The following is a 17379-nucleotide window of genomic DNA, read 5'->3' on the forward strand; positions in this document are numbered from 1 at the left end:
CTGGCCAACTTCAGATCAACCTGGGGTGTCCCTGCACTGAAGTCGGCGGGCGGCAAACGTCTGTCAGAGCTGACTGTCACAGCCCTGACAGCAGAACTAAAAATTGGGTGGGGAGAGGGGAGTGGAATTTCCCAAGAAGAATGGGAAAAGCTGTTCAAGAGGCCACTGTACAGAAGGCCAAGTAGCTCGATGGGATTATGGAAACGTGGAGAAACACCGCATTGGACACTGGTTCTATTATATTTGCTATTTTGAGGTATGATTTCCACCACCCCCCCCCCCAATTTAGAACCACTCACTAACTGCTAACAAGTACATTATGAAGCTTTAACTTACAGCAAATGGTCAAAAAAATTTCAAAGACAAGGGTGGGTGATTTAATGCTATCATAGGCAACTATGTAAATAAATAAGATAAGGACTACGGTTAACGATGGGATAACTAGTGATACATATTCCAAAAACTACTTTGGAACTAAGGAAAAAACCACTTAAGAGTAACTTTGCTCTAGTAACTGGAACTCTGTGGCCAGCGTATGAGGAGGAAGAAATGACACATATGCAATGAAAGATGAGTGCTTCACGTAGTCTCATGAAACAGAAAAACTACAAAGAGGTAGTGATTTCATAAATCCTAGGGTTTGACTGAGCACCACGCTGATTTTAGTAGAAACCTGTCCACAAGCCACTTCTCTGGATTGACTTCCAAAGGTCTATGTTGTGAAGTTAAGAGCTAGCCTGGGCTTTATCTGGGGCACACCGTCTCCAAGCCTGACTCTGCTAGTGCCCACGAGAGTCTTTGGATGCACACTTACCCAATTCTTTCTCTTCTTCTTCTTTGAATCACTCTCTATGTTGCTGCCCACGCTGGAGTGACTGGTGGCACTGTTGATGCTGGAGACGCTGTCGGAGGAGTGCTGTCTGCGGATACGGAGGTCTGCGGACTGGGAGGTACCATTTCCTGGAGACCCAAGGCAGGACATCAGGAGTTGCTGACTTGAGCCCCTTCCTTTGCCCCAGGATTTACACCTAAATCCACACACCCAAGGACTAGGAGCTATTTCCCATTAGACATCACCTTCTGTTCCGCAATGCTGGGTTTCTTTTTAATTAAATTTTTTTTTTTTTTTTTTTGCGGTACACAGGACTCTCACTGTCGTGGCCTCTCCTGTTGCGGAGCACAGGCTCCGGACGCGCAGGCTCAGGGGCCATGGCTCACGGGCCCAGCCGCTCTGCCGCATGTGGGATCCTCCCGGACCGGGGCCCGAACCCGTGTCCCCTGCATCGGCAGGCGGACTCTCAACCACTGCGCCACCAGGGAAGCCCCCTGCGATGCTGGTTTTAAGGTCCTTGGGTAGCCGAGTGCCACGCCCTCTTTGGTCAATTAAAGGAGGGCTCTCTCCACTTTACAAAACAGGAGTCAGGGGAGGCTTAGTGATCCCCCCACACTCACTCTTTCGAGCTAAAATGTGTCTGTGAGTGGTGGCAATAGTCATCTGTGTCGTGAGTGCCCCTCCTTTGCTCTCCCCGCTCCTCCCGCACCAGCCTTCTTTCATGCCCTTGGACATGCCAAGCCCACGTCCTCTCACCACCTTACAGGTGTCATTCTCTCTTCCTGGGATGCTCTCCTCCCTCTGCTCTGCCTGGCCAGCTCTTGCCAATCCTTCCCACGCCACCGCTAGCCTCGCTTTCCCAGGAGGTCTGACGTTTGCGGTAACAGTGGTACCAGAAATAACACTGCCCAGAACAGTAGTGAGACCAAAATAAAGTTTGCAGGCAGTGCTCCTCACAATCACAGAACGACCCTGACAGCCCGGTCTTTAAGAGCACTGGTTTCAGGGACAGACCAGGGTTCTCGTCCCATTTCTGTTTCTCACGCTCTGTGGCCTCAGGATGGGACTCTCGCCTCTAAAATTCAGTACTCCCCTCAGTACAGTGCGGAGGACCAGCATTGCACTCGTAGGCGTGTTGTGGAGAGGAAATGGAATAATGAAATCATGTAAACACTGAGCATGGTGCTTAGAACACGGTGAATGTTCCATAAGTGTTAACTCTCACCATTACTTTTCTTTCGGTTCTCTTAATATCATTTTCTGGATGTAACTCCTCCTCATGCCCATATCTCCCCCCACCCCCAAGTAAGATACACAAGGACAAAGCAATCCTTCCAGAATATTTTCCGGGACAAATGAGAGACGAACCCATTTCAGGCTGTCCCAGGTCCATATGTAAATATCAAAGCATTAGTGAAGTTAAGGCTATGAAATACTTTGACACTTTGCCAACAGAGATGTATTTTCTTCCATTTTGAGATACATCAGGGAAGATGAGCTGGAATAGCTGTTTTCCTAGAGGCTGGAAGCAACTGGATTAAGTGCCTTCTAGGACCTGTCCGACTGACATGGACACCCACCCTCTGGCGGGGAGGTTGCATCATATATTGTCAAGGGAGGGTTCCTAAGGGCAGGCAGGTCGCTGGTCTGAGGCTGTTTCTCTCCCTTTACCTTTGCAGTTGAGCTCTGGGGTGTTTATTACCCCATTAATGGCCGCCTGGGCAGCTGCGTTCTGTTTCTTCAGCAGCTCAATGGTTTTTCTTAACTCATTCAGTTCTGAATCCTGAGGAATAGAAAAAAACAGTGGTCATCCCCAAATCATTTTGTACCGAGTTCAGCTGAAGTACAACTTAGCGTCAGCTTAGAGGAGGGTAGAGAATGAAGGAGTTGCAGGAAACCTTTTTCTCAAACATTAGGTTGAATCAGTTTTTAATAGGCACATGTGAGTACATCAACGCAGAAGGAATAGGACTCAGATCTGTTGCCGATGCAGTTAACTGCCACTCCATCTAGGTCATATTTTCACTCAGCAGACCTATTCTTTCAGATTCAATTCCAACAGTCCAACAAGCACACTAAAATCTATGCAACTCTCTGGAATACAAGAGAATAATGTTTTTAGGTTTGTTGTTAATTCCAAGCAGGGAGGAAAGAAGCATTCTTTCTGCTTTACCTTCTGCTCAGCCGTCATGGTTAAGCTCTGGAGCCTGATTGTCATGTTTCCAAGACTCTGTTCAAAGGCCGCCACAAGGTGAGCCTGGAGGGGAAAGACACATTTCCCTTCAGTCACATTATCTTGCAAGGTAGGAGTGCCTAAAGGGTGCCAAGGTCTCAAAGACGGAAATCCAAATGGAGCCACGTGGGTTAACCCGTCGACTTCTTCAGCCTCTTGAGCTCCACCTCGCACCACTCTCTGGGATCCAGTTACTCTAGACTTTCACGTCCTTCACGCCCCGTGCTTCTTCCCACCTTAGGGCCTTTCTGCATGCTCTCCCCGCTGCCTGGAATGCTCTTCTCCCAACTGCCTCCCTAACTGATTTTCACCCATCCTTCTCGACAGACCTCAGCGCATGCCTTCCAGACACCCCCAGATTGGGTTGGTTCCCTCCCATTCACTCTCACAAGCACACTGGACCGCACTGTGGTATCACAGTCAAACACACACACACACTCTTGTGATTGCTGATTTACGCCAGTCTCCACTACACTGCAGGATGACCTTTTGTTCCCCAAGCACCAAGCTCATAGTAGAGCCTCACGTTGAGTGCGTTTGTAGGATAAATGAACGAAGTGGTTGGCAGATGTTGCTTGTTATAATCCTGGTTAATAAAAAAGCCACTGAAAGGCCCATCTGCTACCTCCTTAGAGAACCTGCCCACTGTTTTCCCTGGAGTTATGACTTTCCCTGGGGCTCCCCTGCACTTTTGTATCCCTGTTAGAAGACAGCATCAGACACACCATTATTTTACATCTTACAAAGACAGTTTTCAAAATGCCGCCAATTATAGTTGAAATATGCATCCAATTTTCAGAGATGTGAAAAACATGAAAAAAATATATACCATAGAATTGAGAAATGTGATGCTTCCCTATCTGCCCCTTTCTCTGAAACCCTCTTCAAGGGCAAGATGCAACTCTGTCCCCCAACACTAAGCCTTTTTCCTTCTTCCACAGAGCAGCAGGTGAAATATTAGTTAGTTGACCTAGGATCCTGATAATATTGTTAAAACCAAAAATAAAGAATGGACAACTCATCTAATCCTACTGGCCTCAGTTTCTTCATCTATAAAAATGGAAGCAATATCTATGTTCCTCCCAGGGTGATTGTGAGCACTGAAAGAAACTATATAGTTGAAAATGACCTATAAACTGTTAAGGAATTGCAAAACACAGGAATGACTAGAGACTACAGGGAAAGGAAGGGGTTTGGGACTGAGAAAGGGACGAAAGATACTATGAGAACACAGGTGTGGAGACATCAAGAAAGGGTTCTAGGAGCGGGGTGGGTCGATACACAGAAGGTCACAGGAGGAATCAGAAGGACCAGCAAGACACTTGAGTCTTGGGAGAAGTGAGATCTGATGGTTCTGGAAACTTCTAGAGGAAAAGGTGACGGATGCACAGAGTGAAGAAGACAAGGGTGGGAGGGGAGCCGTCACCCTGTGCTGTGAGGAGGGTCAGGGTCAGTGGACATTTCAGTCTGAGGAGGAGAGACTTGACGGGTGAGTGAGAGGCCTCGGTTACTGGACTTCATCAAACAGGGAGATGGAGGATAAGACATCTCTAGGATCAAGTGCTGAGTCTCTTTTCCATTGGCCAGGGAGCAAGGGCACTTGAGATAGAAATGTTAAGTGGACTGGCCAGCTTCTTTCTGATTGCATGCTCTCTCTTTATTAAAAATTGAGAAAATGCCTTTGCATTTTAAAATAAAGAGATATGCTTTAGTTTGCCGGGGACAATGTGGCAGAACAAAAGCCAACCAATTCAAGACATTCACAAAGTGAATGAAGCCAGGACATGGATGTGAGAAAGAATGAGACTGCTACCCTTGCATTTCAAAGGAATGACAAGGTCAAATTTAAATGACAAAATTTCCACTTATTTCAGTTCTCGTTTGATTGCCCCAAGATTCTATTTGTGGCCATTCAACATTTCTCTTCAGTTAAAAACAAAAGCAAAAACCTGACCCCATGAAGACTGCTATCAAGAGAGTGATTTTGCAACTCAAGAAGGAACCACATTTGCTCTGAAGAACCAGAGGATTGCATTTTGCTGGTGAGCAAAAGGACTGACTTTGTGTCATGGTCTTGATTATGAAAATATGGGCCAGGAGGCTGGTTTAGAGCCGCAAAACAGCCTTCTCGGCAAGCAGCCATCTCGTATGCCCAGGAAAACAAACACAAGTGGTATAAAGACACTCAGAGAAGGTGGCTTTGAGCAGTTTGTCCTAGAAAAACAAGCGCAGCTTGGCCTGCAAGAAAGATGGCAGACAGTAAAACACGTTAGCACTGCTGGCGGTGTGTGGCAAGACTAAATATTTACTTTAAAACAATACTGGGACTTCCCTGGTGGCGCAGTGGTTAAGAATCCGCCTGCCAACGCAGGGGACACGGGTTCGAGCCCTGGTCCGGGAAGATCCCACATGCCACGGAGCAACTAAGCCCGTGCGCCACAACTACTGAGCCTGCGAGCAACAACTACTGAGCCCACGTGCCACAACTATCGAAGCCCATGCGCCTAGAGCCCGTGCTCTGCAACAAGAGAAGCCACAGCAATGAGAAGCCTGCGCACCACAACGAAGACTAGCCCCTGCTCACCGCAACTAGACAAAGTCTGTGCGCAGCAACCAAGACCCAACGCAGCCAAAAATAAATTAATTAATTTAAAAAAAGAAAAGAAAAAAAAAGAAAACAATACTGGATTCAACAGCTTTTGTGAAGAGCAAAACGTACTTCTGAAATAATAATAATGTGTGAGAGATCTCATTCTTCTCGATCAGAGAGGACAGTTCCAAATGGCCCAATGTAAGGTCCCTTGGGGAAGCATGAGGTCACTGGAGGAATTAATCCAAGTTCATTGATAAGTAAATTACTTACTATTTTTTCATTAGTAAGGGGCAGCCATTGGCAGCTGTAATTCTTAACTAGGGGAGTAGCTCCAAATCACTTGCTGTCAAACCTCACAAGTTTCGAGGAGACCCCTGGCTCACCGGGTCTGGGGTAGGTGCTGGATTCGAATGCACGCATCTGGTTACTGAGATGAAGACTACCCACAGAAGAATACCTCTGCCATCTTAACTAGGCTCTAAGCCTCAAATTTCAGATCTAACATCAATTTCTGATCTTCTTTGGATAGAGTTACCGATGGAGGAAGAAGTCAAGAAAATAAAGGATTATAAAACACACAGCAGGGCTTCCCTGGTGGCGCAGTGGTTGAGAGTCCGCCTGCCGGTGCAGGGGACACGGGTTCGTGCCCCAGTCCGGGAAGATCCCACATGCCACGGAGCGGCTGGGCCCGTGAGCCATGGCCGCTAAGCCTGCGCGTCCGGAGCCTGTGCTCCGCAACAGGAGAGACCACAGCAGTGAGAGGCCCAAGTACCGCAAAAAAACCCCCAAAAAAACAAAAAACAAAAACCACACAATAGCCTAGTATATTAGGGTTTTGAAAAAAACCCCAAAGATTTCCAGAAATGTAAGAGAGCTCGGGAGAATGAATAGTTATGGGTAGTTACCAATTATTGAGCCTATAATCAAGGTCAAGCACTGTGCTAGGTACTTCATGTGCAGACTTTAAAGTGAAATGGAAAGTTTCCTTGAGTAGACTCAGGCTCAAGCCAGGAATTATGTGGGCAAAAGCTGCAGATAAATATTAATTACCTCCCTGGTCCAAAGAAGACAAGTTTTTGAAGTTGCTTTTCATTTTAACAGCATGCTGGGAGTCACGCAGGTGGCTTTCTGACAGGCTCACACACACGGATGTGTGATCTCAAGCTGGGTTGTGCGCTCCCAAGCAGGAAGTCCTGCCTCTGAGGCATCTCAGCACCTTCCAAAACCTCAGGCTCTGCCTTCTGAGCCTCAGCCCTCGTCAACTCACGGCTCTGCGGGCTCCTTTATAGACTGATCTGATGGGGTAGGAGATCTCTGCCTCTACTCTGACCCCTCACATCCTATAACCACACCACAGTTAGGAAGCTGACTTAACCACCTAACAGCTGAGAGCCTCCATGATGTGGCCTGACCCTTGCATTTCTTCGATGCCTCCCTCCTTTCCACTTCCTTCCCCCCTCCACCCCAGCCTCTTCCCCACATCCAAGCCATAGATTCTAATTACACTGAGCTATTTATAGCTTCCAAATGCACCGTGGGCTTTTGCACGAATTACTCTTTGGTTAGAATGCTGTCCTTCCCATGCATCCTCCCCTACACAGCATTCATCAGATGTCACCTCCTCCAGGAAGCCTTTCCTGACTTCTTCCAGCCCTACCAAGACTGATCTAGGTGCTCCTCCTATATATTCCCGCAACCTTCACCCTTTATTGCTATCACAACAGCTATCATGTTATAGCAAAACTGTTTTGTCTCTCTGCTGTACCAGACAAAGAACACTAAGATGACAGTGATTGTGCCTGCTTTGCTGTTGAACCCACAGTACCCGGGGCGTAGTTGGCACTCAAACAGTTGCCGAATCGAATGCCAGTTGGCAGTGCCTCCTGAACACGTACTTGTGTATATTATAATTACAGAGCGGTCAGCTATTTACTGTGGAGCCTTAGATTTTTTTTTTTTTTCTCTTAAGATGAAAATTTTCAGAAAGAGAAAGGGAAATGAACATTTCTGAGCACTTAATCTATTTCAGGTACTGATCACATGACACCCCTGAGAGCTAAACATTATCATTCCCCAACACACAGATGAGCAAAGGCAGGCTCAGAAGTTAAAGAATTTGCCCAAAGCACAATGCCAGTAAGTGTCAGAGCTGACACTCACACCCACGATGCTAAAGTCTATGTCCTTTTTATTATACCACACTGCTTCTATAATGCTCAGAGGTAGCAATGGCTACCGCCCTGGGTCTGTACTCACATTTGCTGTCAGCTGGGTGGTCAAAGCGGAAACCTTCTCCTGGGAGGCATCCAGCTCCCGCCGTAGTTTGCGAATCTAAAGACGACAGGGCACAGAGTTACTTGCTTTGGGAGTCTACTTACAGGCTGAGCTGGGAGAAATAATTGATAATAGCGAAAGACGAAATCCAACTAGCCAACTCTTCCTTACCTCTGACTGGCATTTTTCTTCTGGCTGTAAAGAAAAACAGAGAAGAAATTAGACCAGTTGAGAAGCTAAGAACAGTATAATCCTGCCTACAGGGAGTACCATATTTGGACACTTACAGCAGTCTTAAAGATTTATTAGTTTCTTTCCTGATGGACTTTTCAGGATAAAGTGGTTCAATTAATATGACCAATCAGAAAGGCCAAATACGAACAGCACATTATTTTAAGAAACGAGAAAGAATTAGGAAATACGCTCCTGTTTTCGTTGTGAGGAGCCCCCTGTCCCCATGTGGAGATGACGACAGGGAGAAGCTGTGATGAGAAGGGGGTACGCTAGGGCAGAGTTGCCAGATTTAGCAAATAAAAAAACAGAACACCCAGTTAAGTTTGAATTTTTTTTAGTTTAAGTATGTCCCATACAATATTGGGGACATACTTATAGTAAAAAATTATACGTTGTTTACCTGAATTTCAAATTTAACTGGGCATTCTGTATGTAATCTGGCGATCCTACCTGGGAGGCAGGGAGGACGGCTCATAGATTAATTGCGCCCCGTTTTATCCCTCCCTCTCATCTCCCTAGGGCACTGAAGCAGCAGGTCAGGAAGGTTCCTGAAGTGAGGGGGCGCTGGGAACCCCTGTCAGCCAGCCTGGTGACTCCCCTGGTTGTAAGGAAGAAGGTGGCCTGTCCCTTCCTGCTGCTCCATCTCTAGTCCCCCAGTTACCTGTGACCCTGGGGAGTAAAGACGAAGCCTGTAGGCCCTCTTACTGGCAAAGCCTTCCATACTGGGCCCTGGGTCTGGGGTGACACAGCAGTCGGCCGGCCAGAGACTACGAGCTACTTACCTCTTCCCATAGGGGGAGCCCACATGGCTTGGGGGGACCTGCAGCAGGGGGAACTATTCCTTCTCTCTTCTGGGGTTCCCAAGGGGGGTCCATAAATGAAGAAACCCCCAACCCTCCCCAACTGCCCCCGCAAACACACCCTTTCTTGGAAATATTGGAAGTGTTCCTGCCCTTCTCTCCACACCCCACCATTTGCACTTCACTGGGGTGGAACAGTGACTTGGGAGCCAGGTAGGTGAGTGAAAATCAGGAAGGACCCTATTTTGTCCTTGAGTCCTCTATGTGTGTCCTAATCCAATTTCACTAGTGATAAACCCATTCTTTTAAAAAGTCAGCATCTGGTTTCTGGCTTCTACTTCTCGATTAGTTCAGGGTGCAGAGGGGTATGACTCATTAGGCCCCGTAGTCCCTGTACCTAACAGCTGGGACAGGTGGGTAGCCCTTTCCTGTCTGACCGCCCTTCACGTCCTGCTCCCATCGCCCTCACTCCTGGTCCTGCCCCAGAAAGCCCTCCCTCCAGGCTGTATTTTAACAACAGTAACTAATTGTTAGGTACACTGGGGCCAAATCAGTTAATCCTTGCAGTAACTCCACAAAGTAGGTTTGTATTCCATCTGAGGCTCAGAGAGGTCAGATATCTTGCCTAAAGTCACACAGCTGGACAATCTCCCCATCTAAGAAACACTTTCAGGAGAAGGTTTGGAGAAGTCCTCAGGGCTTACTCTGCCCTCTCTGATAATATTCAGCCATCTCTCTTTGTCTGTCTGTCTGCCTGTCCATCAATTCATCCCCACCACCATCAGATATTTATTGATTTCTAACTCTGTGTCAAGCACTGTTTTAAGAACCTGGGATACAGCTGTGAACATGACCAAGTCCCTCACATCTTATGTTGCTTACGTTCTGGTAATAATAAGTAGCATTTTATTGAACACTTACTATATGCCAGAGACGGTTCCAAGCACTTGACATTCACTATTCATTTAATCCTCATAACAACCCTTTCAGAAGGTAGTGATATAATTTGCTCATGGCTACAGCTGACAAGTGATAGAACTGGGATTGGATCCAAGGTAGTCTGGCTCCAGAGCCTATGATCTTAACCAGCACTTTCTCCTGCTCTGACTATAGCGACATTCTCCTGGAGGACTTCCAGAAATAAGGCCCTGGCTTCTGAGTCTGATCCAAAGGAGAAAAGTTAATGGTGATAACGTCATAGCTATCTAACATTTGGGAGGCGAATGGAGGTCTGTTAGCAGGCTGAACCATCCACGGAAGACCAGCCCTACCTCTAAACACTTCTATCAACAGCCTTCCTTGGGCGGCTGCCACTGTCTGTCTCGGTGCCCACCTGTCTCTGGGGTTGGAATCCTGTTCTCAACAGCAGCCTGGAGAAACCATGCGTTTTGTATCTTGCCCCAGCTGCTGCTGCTCTTCTGTACATCTGGGAACTCCGAGAGAAGCTCCGGGCCTCTCTCCACTAGGCAGTTCCCCTGGGAACTCAACTGTTGCTCCCTACCAACCAAGAAAGCAAATCTCATGCCAGATGTGGCCTCTTCAGTGTTTTTCTACTCCAAGGGCCGGCCACGACCTCTTCATGGCATTTATTTAGCAACAGGCTGTCTTTTCTTTCCTTTGTAATTAAAATTACAGGCAAATTGCAGCCAGAATGAACATTATTGAATATCTAAGAATTACAGGGATTTCAGGGGGGAGAAAGCCTACTACCATCCAATAAGAGCCTTTAAAACACTCTGGTCTTAAGCAGACTCTTTGGTCTGGGTTGGTGGCAACTTAAGAGACTCCAAGGATCTCTTTTTAGACAACAAATACGAACTTATTTACCTTTTCATTTACAAAGGCGCCTGAGCATTTGTTTCTGAATTTCATCATCACCAAGGAGCTAATAATAGATAAGGGACCACACACCACTGCTTGGTGGTAGCAGAGTCTAGCCAGACTTGCAGTTTTCCTTGGAATTAGCATACCACTCCATCATGAAAATATTCAAAGGTTAGAGTATTTTGTAAAAAGTCTGCAAAAGCAACTTACATTCTCAGAGAAGGCACATATAAAGAACAGTACATGGGAACCTTTGACCCACTGACTAGTGGAATGTCAGAGGTTGTAGGGACCTCGGAGACCAACTGGCCTAGCTCCCTGAGGCCAAGGGCAAAACGGAGACCCCCAGAATAAGGAGGTAATTTGTCCAAAGTCAAACAGTAAGGGAAAAACTATGAATAGGCCTCGGGTCTCCTGCTATCCAGATAAACATGGAATTAAAAATTATTATTATCAGGTCTTTGGTAATTTGTGAATTTGTTTCAACTCAGAAAGGACAATTTCAAATTTCATGAAAACACGAACTTCAGGTCCACACACCTAGAACAAGAGCTACTGAAAGAGAGGCCTGTAGCTGTAAGAACTCCCGGTGGTTGGCGTGAAGGGGAAGCAGCCAGGAACTGCAAGTGATGGCTTCCTGCATCTGAGTTCTCACAGGTGGAGGAGCTCGTGCTCTTTCCCTCCCAGGCTGGCTGACGCAGGCCAGCCCCCATTTTTCACTTTTCTGAATGCAAAGTGTGTTGACAGGAAACCCTGGGAACTCCCTGGGAAAACATGGGGTTTGGGCACTGCAATGTCTGGTATGGCTGCCCTGCACCAACCCTGTGAAACTAGAGTTCCACACGCCCCCCAGGCCCCCCCGCCCCAACCCTCTGTGCCTCTGGCTTCCTCTTTCGGCAGCAGGCTCCTCTCTCCACCTAAACCGCGCCCTCAGGGCTCAGCCCAGAGCCTGGCATATATCAATACTTGGTGCCAGTAAATACTGTGGAAGAAGTGAATCTAGGCGGAAAAGTACCACCTCTGGCCTGGTACCCATGTCACAGAGTTTCATTCTAGACGAAAGGACTCAGTAGATGCAACAGCTGATCGTTAGAAGGCCATCCCTATGCTTTCTTGGATAACGGCTTAAATAACCCCTTCCCAAGGTTACCATATATAAAGTCTTGAAAATGAAAGCCAGGACTTTGATAAAACTTCAGACAAGATGACTAGCAGAGGAAAGAGGTACTGTGGAATTGGAGGGGCAAGGTGGGTAGGAGCAGAAGAGAACGTTTCTAGGTCCTTCAAATCAGACCGCATCGGCAACCACTGAAGTCTGTTTGCTCGCTATAGGCCTAAGAAAGACAGTCAGGCCCTGGGCTCTCTGACTTAATTCTGGGATGGTCTTTAACTTACAGGGGGCTATCTACAGTCTGTCCCACTACAGAGCCGAGACACCTGGCATTACCAAAAACTGAATTATTAAAACATCTGTCCTCCATGGAATTAAGGGCTAAAGAATTCCCAATTCCTAATTAATCAAATGTTTTTTTTTCTACAGGAATTCCCGAGTTAAAGTTTTTAAGATAGTTATGCACAGAGCTATAAAAAGTAAGCATACTGAATAAATCCAGTACTATATTTGATTGTTTGGCTTTTGTTCAGTAGACCTCTCACGGATGACAGCTGTCATTTACGAGAGCTTCCTCTGTGTTGCATACAGTCTAGTCATTGCTTTACGTGCATTTTCTTATTTGACGCAAACCTATTTTTTGAACACCTACTATATGCTAGGCCCGGTTCTAGGCACTAGGAATAAGACCAGAAAAAAGTCCTTGTCCTCAAGGAATTTATATTGCAGTGAACAGTAATATTCATAACTTTAATTCTCATTACAATGCCACAAGGTAGGGGCTGCTGTCCTTTCTACTTTACAGACAAAGAAACTGAGGCAGACACAAAGTTGAAAAAGGCATCTCACCCATTCTAACTCGTTACCACTCGAAGCACAATGCCACTGTAACAAAAGTCAGCTCCTGATTTATTGGTTGGTACATCAGTAACTGTTTGTGAATTTCAACCCTTGTTCCCTAATTAATTGATTCCCTTATAATGGAAATGCTCTCTCTAGGAGACATGCTATTTTATTTTTGACACACATAGCCACACAGCATTGATTTATACTCACTGTAGAATAAATTGATGACGTGCTGGAAACCAAGGAGAGTGAGGATCCATGAACTGTTTAAAAAAAAGAAAAGAAAGAAAAGGTGAATTGCACAGTTGGCTACTATGGAGCCGAAAAGGGGAAGGGAAGGAGAAACTCAGCATTAGAGGACATTACCAGGCTTGGAGCGACTTAACCTCTTCTTGACCCAACCTTCCCTGGTTTGGTGACAGGTCAGTGTCAAGTAAGGAATAATTTTCTATGGGAGTCATTTCTCTATTACCACATTCTTTTTTCTTACGCCATTCTATATACTACCCCGGCTCCAACTATCAAAATAACACATAATTACTAAGTTATATGTTTCAAGTACAGAGAAATGTTAAGAAGCATTTTCACTGCCATAACCTGTGTGACTCGTAATTCTATTACCCAGAGGCAACTTTTACCTGCTCTGTTCCAGCATATTTTATTCCTTTCTTTTTTTCTGATGTATTCCCTTAGGGTTAAGATTGGGTTGCATATATATTTTATATCCTGCTAGCACCTGCCATTTGTATAAGCAAAAAGATGAGCTGATTATTTTGAGCCTAGGAGGCTGGCTGTTGGCCATGGTAACTTCATTCTAGATGACCATGTGCTAGAACATTGTTTAGAAAACATATCCACAGAAACATAGATTCTCCATTTGATTTCTATCATATCTACAAAGTGTTCTCTTTTCTGTTTGTGACTGGTATTTTGGGTACCATCCTTGTACCCTCCTCACCCCCTCCTGCCCCCAGCCAATGGAGACATTTTATTTTCTGTTTTCATGTAATTTAAACCATGGTCTTTTCCAGGACTAGGTATTCTGCCTGACTTCTCTTCTTGGAAACCAGATTCTTTAATGACATTTTCTTAGTAATCTCCCAACAACTTGTTTGAAAGACAGAAATATGCCTGTTGAGACATCACGGACCTTCTGATGGGGCACAGCTTCCCTGACCAGGAGTGGAATGCCTCTACCCCACGCTGCGCTATCACCTGCGGTCTGAGAGTGGGAGGCTGGGGAGTACTTTCCACGTGTACTATACGGCTTTCACCTACCGCCCAAGGAGTGAACTCAACTTGGATCGGCGGTTGGCAGAAGCTACCTGCCCACAGATATCCCAGCAACGGCTCAGCCGACCACTCTGGTGCCTCCACACCGTCTCCCCAACAAAGCTTCCAACCTCCCATCCTTCATTTAGGTGCTCCTATCGCACTCTGAATCCTGCACGGGTCTCTCAAGCATGGCCTGCGTGGTACTTGGCCGTCTCAGAGTCTCTGCCCATTCAGTTCCTTTGGTTTAGGAAGTTTCCCACTCCTACCCATCCAAATCACCTGGATCAGCTCAAACAGCATCTTCTCCTGGAGCCCCATCTCATTTCCCGACAGCCACCGGGATGGGCTTCCTCCCTCCTCTAACCCACACAGCTCTCGGCTTGCACTTCTGGTCCTCTTCTCTCTTAGACGGTGCCAATTGCTCTGAGGCTATCCCTGCACCGTCACTCAGATCCACCCTCTTCAGCAATGCCCGAGGTTCTAGATCTTTTCCTCCTTTCTTTCTCCATCCATGACTCATCTGGCCCATGCCCCTAAAAAATCAGTTGAAGGTGTTAACGGCCAATAATGGCTTTCAGTGTTAATATGCCCACACGTTAACAGAGGCCTCTCATGCCCCAACCTAGTGGCCTAACGGTCCAAAGGGGTAAGTTACTTTAGCCCCACGACACAGATACTAGGGGGGAAATTACGCTGGAGGCCAAGTTGAGGGAAGAGAGGTGACTAGCGTGGAGCCATCCTTCAATCACACCGCCCTGCCAGACGCCCGCTCCGGAGGCCTGCACAGGGCTGCTGCGTGGGCTCGGGCTGCTGAAAAATGGAGGTTTGTCTCTTATATTTCTCTACCTCATACACACGGATTCACTCATACTGCCTTCAGCAATACTGCAAGACAGGCTTGGGGCCGCAGGCAGAGAGGAGCACATCCGGCCGGCTTCGGGTGGAGGTAATTATTTTTCTCCGTAATTCATTCCTCTCACTTGTAAATAGCAACAGCAAGGCTGTGGTCCAAAGAAAGAGTCCTTGCTTTCCAGATCAACCCAAAGCTAAATATGGCTGCCTGAACCACTGCAGCTGGCCTTCCTTCAAGAAAACTGAGCCAAGGCAGAGCCCGGGTCACGTGGCTGGGATGCTTTTGGACAACAGAATGCTTGTGAGACTTACAAAGCCAGAGCAGCAGAAGCATGCTCCGGAGCTTCCTCCCTATACCTGTACCTCCAAAGGTTTGAAGATACAAGGAACCACAGAGAATATCTAGGCCTTCTCTGCCGCTGACTAATCTGAAACCCGGAGAGGTGAAACAACCTGCCTAAGGTGCTATAGCATTCAGGAACAGAATCTGCAGACCAGAAATCTGGAGATGGCTTTGCCCTTGAGTGCCCTTGTTTACTGGTATCTGAGGGTTTTTTGGTTTTGGTAAAGCTTTTTGGTATATTTAGAATGGTTTCCTAAACCCCTCATTCAATCTACATAGGCACAATCTGGGACCAAACAAGCAAAAAGTGCATGTTTGAGAAGAACTAGAAGGCGCAGGTAGGGGTGAAATCACAGGATGGAATGAGACAACTGGGCATATTCCAGCCAATAAAGCAAACAGATGCCTCTGTTGTCACACTTGGGCACGATATATATATATATCTACGAATATAGATATAGACATAGATATATGTATATATTCAGCTTCATACTAATCGAGCACTTCCTCACACTACCGTTTGAAGTAATCCTCATCATCACAGAGAATTTGTAGGTAATATTCCCAGACAGGGCAGGAATTTCTATCCCTAATGAACACAGGAGTAAATTTAGGTCCAGAGAGGCCTAAGCACACACAGCTGGTCAGTAGCAGAGAGAGAAAGTGAGTCTGGGTATTGCACTCTAGTCCTCGCTCTGCCACTGGGGGCTGTGGAAGGAAGGAGTCGGTGAGAATGAGATGCAGTTCTAATGGCTAATGGGCTGCCCTCTCAACCAGCGGAGGAAGCATAACTGAAAACAGCGACCACACTGATGAAGGTGCAGGGTTTGCTTCAGACACGTAAGAAAGCCCAGCTGTGGCCAAGGAAGAGACAAGTGTAAGGCAGGATTGAGTAGAAACACAGAGGGCTGAGAATCAGGAGTTCAGGACATAGTTCTGGCTGCAAAAAGTCCCCAAGTCACTTCCTCTGTTCAACTTTGCCATAAACAAGATGGGGTTGAAATGGCCCATGGGGAGAAGGATAAAACAAAACATGACAACTGTAACAATAGTTACCATTGACTGAGTACTTACTATAAACCCCATTCAAAGTCATTCTGCTAAATGCCTTCCAGGATTTATCTCACCTAATCCTCTGAAGTAGGTACAGTTGTACTTATTTTCCACGTTCTAGTGAACAGGAAATAGGCTGAACAGGGTCAAGTCCCTTACTCAAAGCCACCTTGCTAACAGTGGAGGTGCCGGGACTTGAATCCAAGTGTAACTCAGGGGCTAGAAATGCAGGAGAGCTGCAACACAAGATTTATTTACTAATAAGCTGCTCCGTTTCTGTGGGTTCCATATGAACTGATTTAGACTGCACCAGTTCTTAGGGATGACTGGTAAAGTCCCTGGATTTTTTTTTCTCCAAAAACATTCATTTGAAAAGTGCCTCAAGCATCTCCCTAAAGTGCACTATTAAAGTTGACTTGAAGATTGCATAATGCATCTGACGGAAATTAATTTACCTGAAATAACCTTGAAAGGCTGCACCTGGGCCGTGCCTGTACCTCATCTACATATTTATGACTTCCATTTCCTTCAAAATGGAAAGTGCTAATTAAATCCCGCAAAAACCTCACTCAAGTACTTGTGCTAATTCTTCCTAAACTTTCTTTCTGCTTTCTGGCATATGATATATCTAACTGCCTCTTATCAATATAAGGAGGTTCTATTTGGTCCAAACATGAGATGTGAATTTTTTCCCAACTGTTTCTGCAGTACCAGGAGTTTATACATTCAAGAGGGGGGGAAAAAAAAAAGTCGTCCCCGAATGGAATTAAAAACACCTAATTGCACAAGCCCTATTTTGTTTTTGTAATGTAATAGCCTTGGAAGAAATAAAATCAATCTGATGCCAAATTTCCCAAAAGATGAAGATGTTACATGTTTCTCAGTGTATCGACAGCAGTCTCTACCTCTTCTCCCCAAATTTGATTTTACCGCTGCGCTTCAGTTCCACATCACCATGAATCATCAGGGTTTACAAAAGTCTAGGCGCTGCTTGTGGGCAAGCCCTTTATATCAGTGTCACTTTGACATCCCGGATATGCCACAGTTGTGCTGCCTGACGGCTTGATTCCAGATGGAATAAAAAAACCCATCTGACGATGATACTGTAA

The 17379-nt window shown here is 46.2% G+C and overlaps 1 protein-coding gene across 2 annotated transcripts in view; it reads right to left on the reverse strand.

The window, feature by feature from the left end:
* NAV2 (neuron navigator 2) overlaps positions 1 to 17379 on the reverse strand; it is a 395564-nt gene that overhangs the window by 37302 nt on the left and 340883 nt on the right. Inside the window, exons 21-27 of one of the 2 annotated variants that reach the window (XM_089915047.1) lie at positions 15299 to 15327; positions 12958 to 13010; positions 8104 to 8127; positions 7915 to 7989; positions 3006 to 3089; positions 2504 to 2615; positions 815 to 960 (exon numbers count right to left, since the gene is read on the reverse strand). In XM_089915047.1, coding sequence (XP_089771173.1) covers positions 815 to 960; positions 2504 to 2615; positions 3006 to 3089; positions 7915 to 7989; positions 8104 to 8127; positions 12958 to 13010; positions 15299 to 15327 — 523 coding nt within the window. The remainder of the gene's footprint in view (positions 1 to 814; positions 961 to 2503; positions 2616 to 3005; positions 3090 to 7914; positions 7990 to 8103; positions 8128 to 12957; positions 13011 to 15298; positions 15328 to 17379) is intronic. The other variant, XM_022583768.3, reaches the window with a different exon arrangement.

Source organism: Delphinapterus leucas, chromosome 7 (assembly GCF_059928025.1).
Source record: "Delphinapterus leucas isolate spDelLeu-1000000601 "Yukka" chromosome 7, BTC_Dleu_Yukka2, whole genome shotgun sequence".
NCBI classification, from domain to species: domain Eukaryota; kingdom Metazoa; phylum Chordata; class Mammalia; order Artiodactyla; family Monodontidae; genus Delphinapterus; species Delphinapterus leucas.